Raw genomic sequence first — 12,605 nt, forward strand, 5'->3', positions numbered from 1 at the left:
TGTAAGTCATAAGTTGGGCGTTAGTAAGCTGGGAGGACCTGTACAACTAATCATGTTGTGTATTTTGAAGTTGCTAATAAAATACTTTAAGAGAGTATGGATGTTAATTATGAAGTTCCAGAATGCATTTGGAAACTTCCACTTGTGCATACGTATAGTAACAAGAGTGGAATTGCAGGTGACTTTTTATAACATTCCCTAGGAAGTAAAGGACAGGAGGTATAATGAGTGTCTATATAATCTGGTGACTGAGATTAATATTGGCCTGCAGTGATCTGAACGGGGATTTCCCTTTTTATATATTTATTAATGATGTGGAAGATAGAATTCACTGATTTTTTTTTTGGGTGGTAGACCAAGTAATGTAGAATGGGACAGACAGTTGCAAAGGAACACTGATAGGTTAATGGTTAAAAAATGGCTGAAGGTGTTGAATCTAAGTCCAAAGTCTCAAAGCTAGACAAAATGAATTAGGACATTGTCTGAATTATAAAAAGCTAGGAACTGGAAAGAATCTGAGAAATTTACAAGTTCACAGAAATCAGTTAAAGCTAAGAGACAAATACAAAAATGGTTAAAAAGACAAATGAATTGTTAGCCTTTACCTCACGTAAGTTGGACTAAGAAGGGCAGAATTATGCTTGAGGCATATAAAGTTCTGGTCAGACTATATTTGGGAAAACAGCATTCAGTTCTAGACACGTCACCTCTAAGTGTCTGTCCTTAGAATGCCAATGTGTGCAGCGTATATTTACCAAAATGATACAGGAATAAAATCATGAGGGCAAGTTTGATATTGTGTTGTGGAGATTTATGATGTGTTGAAATGATTTGATTCATTAAAGTAGATAGAAAAAAATTTTCATTTGATGGCAGTGTGCAACCCAAGAGTCAAAACCTTTGGAAATTATAGCTCGGGGGCAAAAGGCTAATGTACACAAAGCAGACTATAGTAGTGAAAATTTGAAACTTTCTTCCCATAAATCTGTTTGAAGTTTTCAGCTGATCTAGCTTCAAAACTGAGTATCTTTGTTAGGATATAGTGGCAAAGGTGCTCAAATACGTGGAATGTATTGATGCTGCAACAATTAAGTTGCTGGAGTAGTAATCAGCTGACCTCCACCTTACCACATTCTCTTGGTTCTCTCCACCAATCTCATTCTTCAAGTTAAACCTTGCTAGTTTTATCACTTCTCCAGTTCTGATGAAGAGTCATTATCAGAAGTGTAACTCAGTTTTTCTCTCTCCACAGAATGCTGCCCAACTAACTGAGTGTTTCCAGCATCTTCTGTTTTTATTTCAGACTTCACTGTCTGAAGTCTTTTGATTTTCAATTGGTAATCCAGAGCACTGGTCTACAAATCAGGAAGACAGAGTACAAATCCTGCCATGCAAATCAAAAAGCTACAGATGCTGGAAATCTGGACTGAAAACAGAAAATGCTGGAAACACTCAGCAGGTGAGGTAGCATCTGTGGAAGGGAAATGGTTAATGTTTCAGGTCTGAAATCATCAGAACTAGAAAAGAGCAAAGGGTTAGTTTTCAGTAGATGAGAATGGGGAGAGATTGGTATAAGAGGGAATATTTATCTTAGGGTAAGACTAAATGAGTTAATTTGCAGTTAGAAGCACATCATGCTTCTTTCTGCATTGTTACTGCTTTTCCCTTGTACTGCCTAATGTACTGATGTGGTGAAATGATCTGTATGGATGGGATGCAAAACAGTCTTTCACTGTACCTCAGTACATGTGACAATAAGAAACCAATTACAATTATGTACAGCTAACAGCAGGGCTGTGGGGATGCCCAGCAGGTCAACAGATCCTAACAAAGGGAAAGACAGCCAAAATCACAAATGGATGACTGATAAGGCCAGTTCTGAAACAGACAGAAACAAAGTGAGTTATTTCAAGTTGGAGGATTTGATAATGAAACCCAGAAGGCTGCACTGTGCCCAGTTGGATGATGTTGTTCCTCAGGCTAGCATTGGGCCACATTGTAACAGTGCAGGAGACCATGGACAGATAGGTCAGAGTGGGATGGAGAATGGAATGTCACGGTTACTTCTGCAGACTGAAAGCAAATGCTCTGCAAAGCGATCTCTTAATCTACATCTTATTTTTCCAACATAGAGGCTTCTTGCATTCTTCTCCCTCCCAGTTCTGATAAGAGTCTCAGACCTGAAACACTAACTCGCTCTCTTTTAACAGATGCTGCATGACCTGCTGAGTATTTCTACTGTTTCCGGTTTATACAAATCCTACTATGGCATCTATGGAACTTAAATACAGTTAGTAAATAATATGGAATTTTCTTTCAAAAGTAGTCATTAGCAGTAATGAGCAATAAAAATTACTGGATTATCATAAAACCCTATCTGATAGTGCTGACAAACGCCAGAGGGGCCAGTGTAATCAAAGGTCAGTAGGCCATTTTTTATGAAAAGGAATAAATAAAACTATAGATATAATCATCTATCCACTGCTTGTTTTCATTTTTTTATTCACTCTGATTTGTATGGGTTATTTATGATGCTAAATCATGCAAAACCTTCTTTCAACAACATTAACAGGCTAATTTTTACCCAGTCCATCACTGCTGGTCTCTAATATCATTTAGGGGAACAAAACTGCCATCCTTAATTGGTCTGGCCTGCATGTTATTCCGGGCCTAAGTGGTTGACCTTAAATGCCTTCTAAGATGGTCCCGCAATCCACTTGGTTATACCATAACCAACCACTTTGTTTGGACTACAGCTGTTGACGAAGGTGACTTGTCACCATCTTTTCAAGGTTTATTAGGAATGGGCAGTAAATGCTGCCTTTCTAGCAATGCCCAGCTCCCAAGATAAACACAGGGTACAGACAAGGCAAGATCAAGTTGGATGGTGATAGAGAATCTATGGCCTAATCCTTTTCCAATAATCGTGTCACTCATTCTTGATGTCTCTGTACTGAAAGAACAACCTAACATGGGAAGGTTGGCAGTCTGCTGTTGATATTGTTTTGGCGCTGTTTTGCATAACTGCTTGTTATCAAGGACCAATAGGCAGTTCTCTGTTTAATAGATTTTACTGGGACAGTGGTATTAACCTAGCACAGTGAGCTAATGCAACAATTGTAACAAAGCTTACAGAAGTACATAACATTGTGTATTGCATTCTCTCAGCTATCTGATTTTTTTTTCCTTATTAATGGCACATTCTCATGTTTTGAAAATGGAGCCAGTGCCCTGAGGCTTGACATTTTGAACCTGGCACCTTAATGACTTCCTTTCAGTATAATTAACAGTCCTGATTAGGTGGAGCTGATGCCTGCTTTAGTTGTTAATACAATACTGAAGCCCCTTGGTTAACTTCCAACCTTTTAAATCTCCTACCTTGTCTCAAGAAAGTGTCTGGTGGCTTGAGTTTTGTCTGAAGTTTGCAGTTCAGTGAACTACTTTGTTTATGGAATTACATTTATGCGTGTGGTTACTGACAAATCCTTAAATGTATTATATATTTGAAGTTTGCCTGGGATAAAACCTAAAATACAATTCTGGTCGCCATTATCTTTGGTAATGTGTGTGTACTGCCTGCTTTGTAATTATGATATTGGAATCTGGAATTGTAAGAATACAACTCTACCGCCTCATATGAATTCCATGCATTTATACAATTTTTTTCAACAGACGGGATGGAAACATTTCAGTTGGATGGGTAGGTACACATTCCTGCTATAAAATAATACTGTGACTCGAGCAAGCTGCAAAAACCTCACTTCAAATAAGAAAAATTCCCAATTTTCTTTTTTAAGTGAAGATTTAAAAGATGAAAATTCCAGAAACGTGTCAAAGATTTGAACTCAGAAAAATGCATTGAGTGTGTTCAGAAAAGGAAAATTTAAGAAAAACAACATGTTGGAAATTTAAAGGAAAATGTTGGAAACACTCAGGTCAGATGGCATCCTTGGAAAGAGAAACAGAGCTAACATCAAAGACCCTTGTTCAGAAAAGTGAGAAATCAATTTAGTTTTAGGTGACAGAAGGTGGGGAAGGGATGGATGGGACAAAATGAATACTTCTAATAGGTTAAGACCAGGGTTGTCATAAAGAGAGAGAGAGAGTATGGAAACGGACCCTTTGCAACTATCAAGCACCATTTACCCACTCACCTACCCTAACCCATTTTATTTTCCCCACCTTCTCTCAACTCCCCCCCAGATTCTAATACTGTTAGGCACACTGAGGGCTGTTTACTTTGGTCAACTAAAGTACCAACCCACATGTCTTTGCGGGGAAGAAACCAGAGCACCCGGTGTGGGGGGGAGAGGGGGAATGTGCAAGCTCCACACAGACAGGACCAAAGGTCAGGATTGAACCTGGGTCCCTGGAGCTGTGAGACAGCAGCTCTACTAACCATGCCCTGTGTCTTTGTGATGAGCTGCTGGTGAAGCCAAAAGGTTAATGGGCAATGATGGGTATTGACGATGGACAGAATACAAACAGAAAAACATAAGTTTTAATGTGTTCAGTTTTCAAGTGATGTCATGATCATAAAATCTTATTCTCTACCGTTTAACACAATTATCGAATTCCTAACAAAACAGAAAATGCTGGAAAAACTCAGCAAGGCAGGCAACATTTGTGGAAGAAGAAATGGTCAACATTTCAAGTCTGTGAACCTTCAGCAGAACATTGACTGTTTAGATGCTGCCTGACTTGCTGAGTTTTTCTGGCATTTTCTGTTTTTGTTTCAGATTTCCAGCATTTGCAATTTTTAAAAATTTCATTTACCATCTAATTCCTGAAGTTTATTGAGCTACCACTGTGTTGTTAAAGTGGTGCCATTGATGTTAATGCTTCTGTTCTACATAATTATGGTAGCTATATAGGGCTCTGGTGAGAATGCACCAGGAATATTGTGTACAGGTCTGGTCTCTCTGCCAAAGGATATTTGCTGCAGAAGGACTACAGTGAAGGTGCACCAAATTGATTCCTTGGATCCTCCTGTGAAGAGGAATTAAGGAGTGTGCTAACACTCTCGAAGGTTTAGAAAAATGAGGTGATCTCCTCAAAACATACGATATAGTAGATGCAGAGATAATGTTTCCTCTGGTAGAGGTGTTTAGAACCAAGGATCACAATCTCAAAATGAGGGATCAGCCCAGGACTGAGAGGTGCAAAAATTTCTTCACCTAGAGGATGGTGAATCAATGGAATTCTGTACTTGAGGGCTGTGGAAGGTCAGTTATTGAATATATTCAAGAAAATTCTTCAGTGGTTGTGAAGTAAAAGATCAGCTATGATCTTATTGAATGAGGGAGCTGGTACAAGGGCCAAATGGGCTATTAATTCCATTTTATGCTCTTGTACATCTGTGCCTTACCAAGGGAGGATTATTTAGAGAAGAATTCTTCTGCCTTCAATGTGTCTCTTGAAGTGAATGCTAAAGATCCCATTGCGGTCTCAGAAGAGCATGAAATTTTGGTGTCGTGCCAAATGTCATTCTGACAAACTATGATGAATCAACTGGATGGTTACTTACATTTGTGTGGTTTTGCTGTGTGTGTAGTTGTCGTGGTTGCTTCCTCAGTTGTAATGGTAGCACTTCAAGGAAATCAAGTGAAGAAGAGTTTTGGGTGGTGGGATGTGATGAGACATGAAAGTTGCAGGTTTATCCATTGTGTTCAAAACTTAGTAATAATTATAGGCTTGTCTGAAATAAATGAATGTCTGAGACTCATTTACTTCAGATTGGATGAACCTTCAGCAAAAACCTACTAAATTTTTTACATCTGAGTATTTTCTATTGATAGCATGCTCATGTGGAAAAGCTGTTTATAAACTCTTAAACTCTGTAAACCTACTAAATTCTAAGCATATGTTTGGATAGATTGTGCTCTCACTCCATCTACAAGTTTGCAGATGATACCACCATAGTGGGCCAAATCTCAAATAACAATGAGTCGGAGTATAGGAAGGAGATAAAGAGCTTAATGGCATGGTGTCATGACAACAATCTTTCCCTAAATATCAGCAAAACAAAAGAGCTGGTCATTGACTTCAGGAAAAGGAGCAGTTCCTCAGAGTGGACATCACCAATAGCCTGTCCTGGTCCAACCACATAGATGCCATGGCCAAGAAAGCACACCGGCCCTGTACTTCAGGAGGCTAAAGAAATTTGGCATGTCTCCATCGACCCTCACCAATTTTCAAAGATGTACCATAGAAAGCATCCAATCAGGATGCATCACGGCTTGGTATGGCAACTGCTCTACTCCGACCACAAGAAACTACAGAGTTGTGGACACCGCTCAGCACTTCATGGAAACCAGCCTCCCTGCCATGGACTCTGTCTACCCTTCTCGCTGCTTCAATAAAGCAGCCAGCATAATCAAAGGCCCCACCCACCCTGGACATTCTTTCTTTTTCCCCCTCCATCAAGCAGAAGGTACAAAAGCCTGAAAGCACGTACCACCAAGCTCCAGGACAGCTTCTATCCCACTGTTAAAAGACTATTGAATGGTCCCCTAGTAGGATAAGATGGATTCTTGACCTCCCAATCCACCTCGTTATGGCCTTGCACCTTATTGTCTGCATGCACTGCACTTGCTCTGTAACACTTTATTCTGCATTCTGTTATTATTTTTGCCTTGTACTACTCAATGCACTAATATGATGAAATGATCTGTATGGATGACATGCAAAACAAAGTTTTTCACTGTGCCTCAATACATGTGACAATAATAAATCAACTTAACAATTTATAATTATGTAAAGTGAGAGCATTCATATGCAACATGTTCAAACAAAGTCCAATGAATTTGTTCCATGAAGATATGCAATGAAATATATGCACACAAGGCTACTGTGTAATTGACATTTCTGTATATCAGTATTTTAGCTGGAAATTCCACTTAAAGAACAGTGCCATTTATTCAAAATTTTTTTTTTTAAAAAGAGAATGTTTGTCCTAATTTGGACCCGTTATCTACTGTTCTTGAAATAAACTAGGTTATTCGTTGTTATGCTGAAGCATTGTACTTCGTTCTTAGAATTTCAAATAAGATTCCCAGTTTTCTACATCAATAATGGTCCATCCTTGGAAGGTGTACAATATTCTTGCATTATGTTTAATTGTATAGTGAAGGCTTGGTATTCCGGTACTAATCCTCCAGCCAAACTATTCCTTGGTTCTGTCTGTTGTCAGAATGTGCCGATAAGTGAAATGCTTGATAGCTCGGCTTTGACTATGTTGCATTTTGCACAATTACAAAAATCCTCCCACAGAAAGTAAAATAAATCTATTTCTATAACTTTATTCACAGTTGTAATTAAAAATTAACCGTTGAAGTGAGAGCAAATCTCAAATTCAAAATTTGAATTGTCATTGGTCATTAATGTTAATTCTGGAGGACTTAAATTTCACAATTTTATGATTTCCAAAGTTTGTGGTAGCAAATATATTTCTCTTGATGAAGTTCTTGAAGTGTCAGTAATTCATGGCCTAACAATGAAAATGACAAGCTTTAGACAACTTAGTATGTTGCATATCTGAAAATATCAGATAGTTGCAAAATTATTTTTTATAAAAAAGGATTTCCTAATTTTTTTCATCTGTCAAGTTCTTTATTTTCTTTGCATTCTTAGATGTGTTATATTACAGATACAAAAACAACCAAGGAAGCTATTTTCTCAAATCTGCAAATTCATAGTGTCTTTGTTTTTTCTATCAGGTTAAACTTTCGGAATGTAAAGAGGCAACTCCTGAGATTAATCGGTAAGAAGAATACCTAATTTAACTCATGCACTTGATGACCCTGGTCTTGACTATTAAGCCACTAAAATGTAACCACCTATAATTTTATTTAAAAAGGCAAAATATTTTGACTAAATCTAATTTTATGTCATGATTTTCAGCTATATTATTTTATTTAATAGAAATATATTAGTTGGACAGATTTCACTTGAGCGTATCTGATGTAAGAGACCAGATCCATATCTTGCTGTCAAGTCTCATTTTTAATAGCACAGTGAGCTTCCAGAGCTAAACAAGTACTAAGGAGTGCCAAGCTGGAATTGTATTGTCAGGTGAGGCAATCCTAGGCGAGAAAGCTGCAATGAAAGAATTGACAGCTGGGAGGATTTTTGTAGGACAGGAAAACTCCTATACCTTATTCCTTCAGGCATGTACAAAAGCTTTTTATGGCATGAACCAGAACCTAGTGCCCCCCAGCCCCGTAAGTCCCATTAAGGTGAGTTTCAAATTTTAACTTGCTATTGGCATCAAAGAGCAAAAAGGTAGGTAGATACTCAAGTCTTCAAATCTCTTAATAATTATCACTAGAGCTCCTTTGATTACTCTGATAAAATAAGCTGGTTTTAAGATGTACCTTTTGTCTTGGCACAGTGACCACTTTCTCTGCTGTGAATTAGGGCGGGAAAGACATTGAAGTGATAGGCATATTCACGTGAAAAATTGGTAAGGGGATTGCACTCACAAGGAATTCCTTCTAATAGCTGTTAAGAGTGCTACATCATAACTGCAGCTGTTTGTCTTAGACACCTACAATGTTGTAATATCACTTATGAAACCTAGCTTAAAATCCAAAATGAAAATAATAAAAACTGTACATGCTGGAAATCTGAAATAAAACACAAATGCTGGAAAAACTCAGCAAGTCAGGCAGCATCTGTGAAAGAGAAGCAGTGAATGTTTCTGGTCTGCAACCCTTTGTCAGAACAATAGACATGACATGGCATTGCATTCTTCTTGCGTCACCTCTGCCTTGTCTATTTCTATAGACAAAATACTCGTCCCAGGTGGCGGACCTTTTCTCCTTTAGAATTCTAAATCCATTTGAACCCATCCTCTGGCCTCTTACCTTCTCTTGATATATTCATTGCTTATTGCAAGCCTTGATTTTTCACTCCCCTCACTCTGATGTACCGTCCCCAGAACTTGAAGCACTAAGAACCAAGCCTGACATCATTATCAAACCTACTGAGAAAGGTGGTACTATTGTAGTCTGGTGAACTGACCTCTACTCGCACCCGTATATCTTCCTCTGAACCAAGACACCACCGTTGAACATCAGGACATTAGCTCCTGCGCAGCCAGAGCCTGTTCACACCCTGCCCTTGCTCCACTGAACTTATTCCTTCCTAATTTGACTCCATTCTTTTTCTCCTGTCTCTTCCCGCTTACATCCGTGACACATCAGATGCCCTCTGCACTTTAACGATTTCCAATTCCTTGGTCCTAACTGGTTCATCTACACCATGGATGTACAATCACTCTACACCTCTATTCCACATCCAGAGGGTCTGAGGGCCTTCTACTACTTCCTTGAATAGAGGCCCAACCAGTTCCTCTCCACTAAAAATATTATTTGCCTAGCTGAACTTGTCCTCACACTAAACAACTTGTTCTTCAACTCCACTCATTTTTTCCACATCGAAAGTGTAACTGTAACTATAGGCACTCACCTGGATTTAAACTAAACCTGTCTTTTTGTTGTACACATGGAACAATCCTTGTTTCATCCCTACTACTTGGGAGCCCATCCCTGAATTCTCCTCAGTACTTTGACTGAATTGATGCTGCTTCCTGCACTTAGGCAGAACTTTTGCAGTCAGTTTCCATCCTGCTTTTGTCTTCACACCTGGTCCATCTCTGACTCTTCCTTTCCTTTCTAGACTCCTTAATCTCCATCTCAGGGTGCAGGTTAGCCATCAACAGCAGCTACAAGCCCACAGACTCCCAGAGCTACCTTGATTCTGCTTCCTTCCACATTGCCTCCTGTAAGGACTCGTGTTCCATTCTCCCAGTTCCTTCATCTCCATCATGTTTACTCTGATGAAACGTTCCACATAGGTACTAGTTCTGACAAAGGGTCCCAGAACCAAAACAGACTGTTTCTCTTTCCACAGATGCTGCATGACCTGCTGAGTTTTTCCAGTACTACTTGTTTTTACTTAAAATACAAAGTGTCCCATTGCATTCTTTTTCAACTTGATATCAATTACAGACTGCTTTTACTCGATCTCCCTTTGTACTGAATATTTACTTGGGCAATGGAGAGAAATGTAAAGAGTACACAATAAACATTTAAATGACAAATTTGTAGTAAGTTTTCCTTAAAGCTCCATAATAGAAATAAACCATTGTTGCCAGTGCATTTCTACGTTTGTGATTTTTATCTGATTTAGAACTCAATGAGAAAATTGCTTTAAATTGACACATTTCCAAATATAAAGAGAAATTCCTGTGCCGCTGAAGTGCTTCCACTGTGATTAATATGGTACCACCATAAGATTCTCCAGTTCTGCTCCAATTCATTGAAATGCAGCAGTAAGATTCTGTTCCTTTTGTAGTTCTAAATATAAAAGGGCCATTATAGAAATACCTTTTCCTTGTGTGTTTTCGTGAATATCCTTTCCAGTAATTTGGAGTTTAATTAAAAACTTAGAGCTGCTGGGTTTGTCTCCACAGATCATCCACTGAACAAGCAGAGAAAACCTTGCCTAAAACAGCCAAAGCAGTGTGCGCTAAAAAAAAACTAGACGTCGAGTCCAAAGAAACGTGGACAACAAAAAGCAGCGTCCAAGCTTTTGGAGCTGTGACATGGCAAATAAAGAAAATGAAGTAGTATGTTCAGGAACTGTACCTAAACTATGTAATGACAATCGCAACTCACAGCTGAACTCTGGTGAATTTCCTGTTTCGCAGACTGATGGTGCTTCTGTGACATATGCTGATTATTTTGCACAGGTAGGGATGTCCATTTATGTTGTTATATATTTCAGTATTTTTACTTATGCCTCTTTCTGAAACGGTAGCGTAGCGGTTAGCGCGACGCTATTAAAGCGCCAGCAAAGAGGGTTTGATTCCCGTCGCTGTCTGTAAGGAGTTTGTACGTTCTCCTGTGTCTGTGTGGGTTTCCTCCAGGTTCTCTGGTTTCCTCCCACGTTGCAAAGACGTACGGGTAGGTTAATTTGGGTTTAAAATGGGCGGCGTGGACTCATTGGGCCTTAAGGGCCTGTTACCACACTGTAAATGAAACTTAAAAAAAAGTTGAGCAAGTCTTTTGAGTGGAGAAACCTCTTATAAGAAGTAAAGCAAAAAATTCCTATTTGGGTATCAAATAATCCATCAATCATGAAATGAGTTACAATCACAAAATCTTCAAACAATGCAGCTTTGGAAGCTAGTCATTCTACTAAGCCTGTATGAAATCTTTGCAGGTGTCTGTCTGTCCTGTTTCCTACTTTTCTCAGAATCCATTGAAGTAGTTATCCAACTTTTGTTTACAGAGTTATTACTGAATCTACTTCCACTATTGTTTCAGCATTCCATTGTGTATAAAGGGAAATAAAATTTCCCTTCATTCCACCTCTGGTTCACTTGTCTGTTCTGTTAAATCTGTGTTCTCTGGTTACTGACCATTCTGCCACTAGAAATGGATTTGCTTTAATAACTTATGATTTTGAATCTGCTCTAAATAGAATAGGATAGTAGATAGGAAAGGTTTAGAGTGATCTGAGCCAAACACAGGCAAATGGGACTAACTGTGTTAGGCATCATGGTTGGCATGGAAGGTTTGGGCCAAAGAACTTGTTTTCTGTGCTGAAAGTCCCTTTGACTCTAATAGGGACATCTTCCTTACTCCTTCCACATTCGAATACAGTTCCTTATTACAAGTCCATTCTAGTGTAGCTCTGCTGCATCCCTTCTAAACTCTTGACTTCCTTTTTGAAGTGTGTCCAGCTTTAATTAGGCAATTTTGGCCTTACCAATGAATTATGAAGGTTTGGCATAAACCTCTGCTTATAAAGTTAATAATACAGCTTATTTTTTTTCTTTTGCCAAAGTGTCTTCCCACATTTAAAGATTAGTGTACATTACAATTGAGGCTCATCCACAGTGCAGTACTATGATTATGGCTTTTTTTGATTTAAGACCTTTTATAGGTTTCTTACCAGTTATCACGAAGTGAACAGTTCTGATTCCATCGGTATTTGATCTAAAGCCATTTTATATTAGAGACCCACAACAGTGAATACGACAATCCAGCAAAGATTGGCTGGCTAATAGGGAACGGAGAATAGTGTATAAATTAAATTGTAATGTGGTTGCACCATGGTATCGATGCTGGGGCCTCAACTTTTCACAATTTATATAAATGGATGAAGGGATCAAAGGATATTGATAAGCTCTGAGTGGAGAAAAATCCAATCAAATGGAATATGATGTATGAAAATGAGAAATTGTCTGTTATGGCAGGGAAAAATTAAAAGGAGTATATTGATTGGTAAGGGGGTTAAGGGTTACGGGGAGAAGACTGGAGAATGGGGTTGGAAAAAATATCCGCCATAATTGAATGGTGGAACAGACTTGATGGGCCAAATGACCTAATTTGCTCCTACATCTTAAAAGTCTCATGGTCTTATATAAATGGTGCAGGCTTGCAAAGTTCTGAGACCCAGATGGATCTGGGTGTCCTAGTGTCCAATTTGCACAAGACCAGTATGCAGGTACAGCAACTAATTAGGGAAGCTAACAATATTGTATTTTGCTAGTTGAATTGAATACAAAATTATTGAGGTTATACGGCTGAAAT

General features: G+C 38.6%; 1 protein-coding gene across 4 annotated transcripts in view; it reads left to right on the forward strand.

The window, feature by feature from the left end:
* The window catches only part of katnbl1 (katanin p80 subunit B-like 1), a 32,743-nt gene that overhangs the window by 10,169 nt on the left and 9,969 nt on the right, over window positions 1-12,605 (forward strand). For 3 of the 4 annotated variants that reach the window (XM_052019946.1, XM_052019917.1, XM_052019927.1), the window contains 2 exons: window positions 7,719-7,762; window positions 10,478-10,756. In XM_052019946.1, the coding sequence (XP_051875906.1) occupies window positions 10,610-10,756 (147 nt within the window). In that variant the 5' untranslated portion in view covers window positions 7,719-7,762; window positions 10,478-10,609. Of the gene's footprint in view, window positions 1-1,375; window positions 1,460-7,718; window positions 7,763-10,477; window positions 10,757-12,605 lie in introns of those variants that run through there. The other variant, XM_052019937.1, reaches the window with a different exon arrangement.

Source organism: Pristis pectinata, chromosome 1 (assembly GCF_009764475.1).
Source record: "Pristis pectinata isolate sPriPec2 chromosome 1, sPriPec2.1.pri, whole genome shotgun sequence".
In the NCBI taxonomy this organism is placed as follows: Eukaryota; Metazoa; Chordata; class Chondrichthyes; order Rhinopristiformes; family Pristidae; genus Pristis; species Pristis pectinata.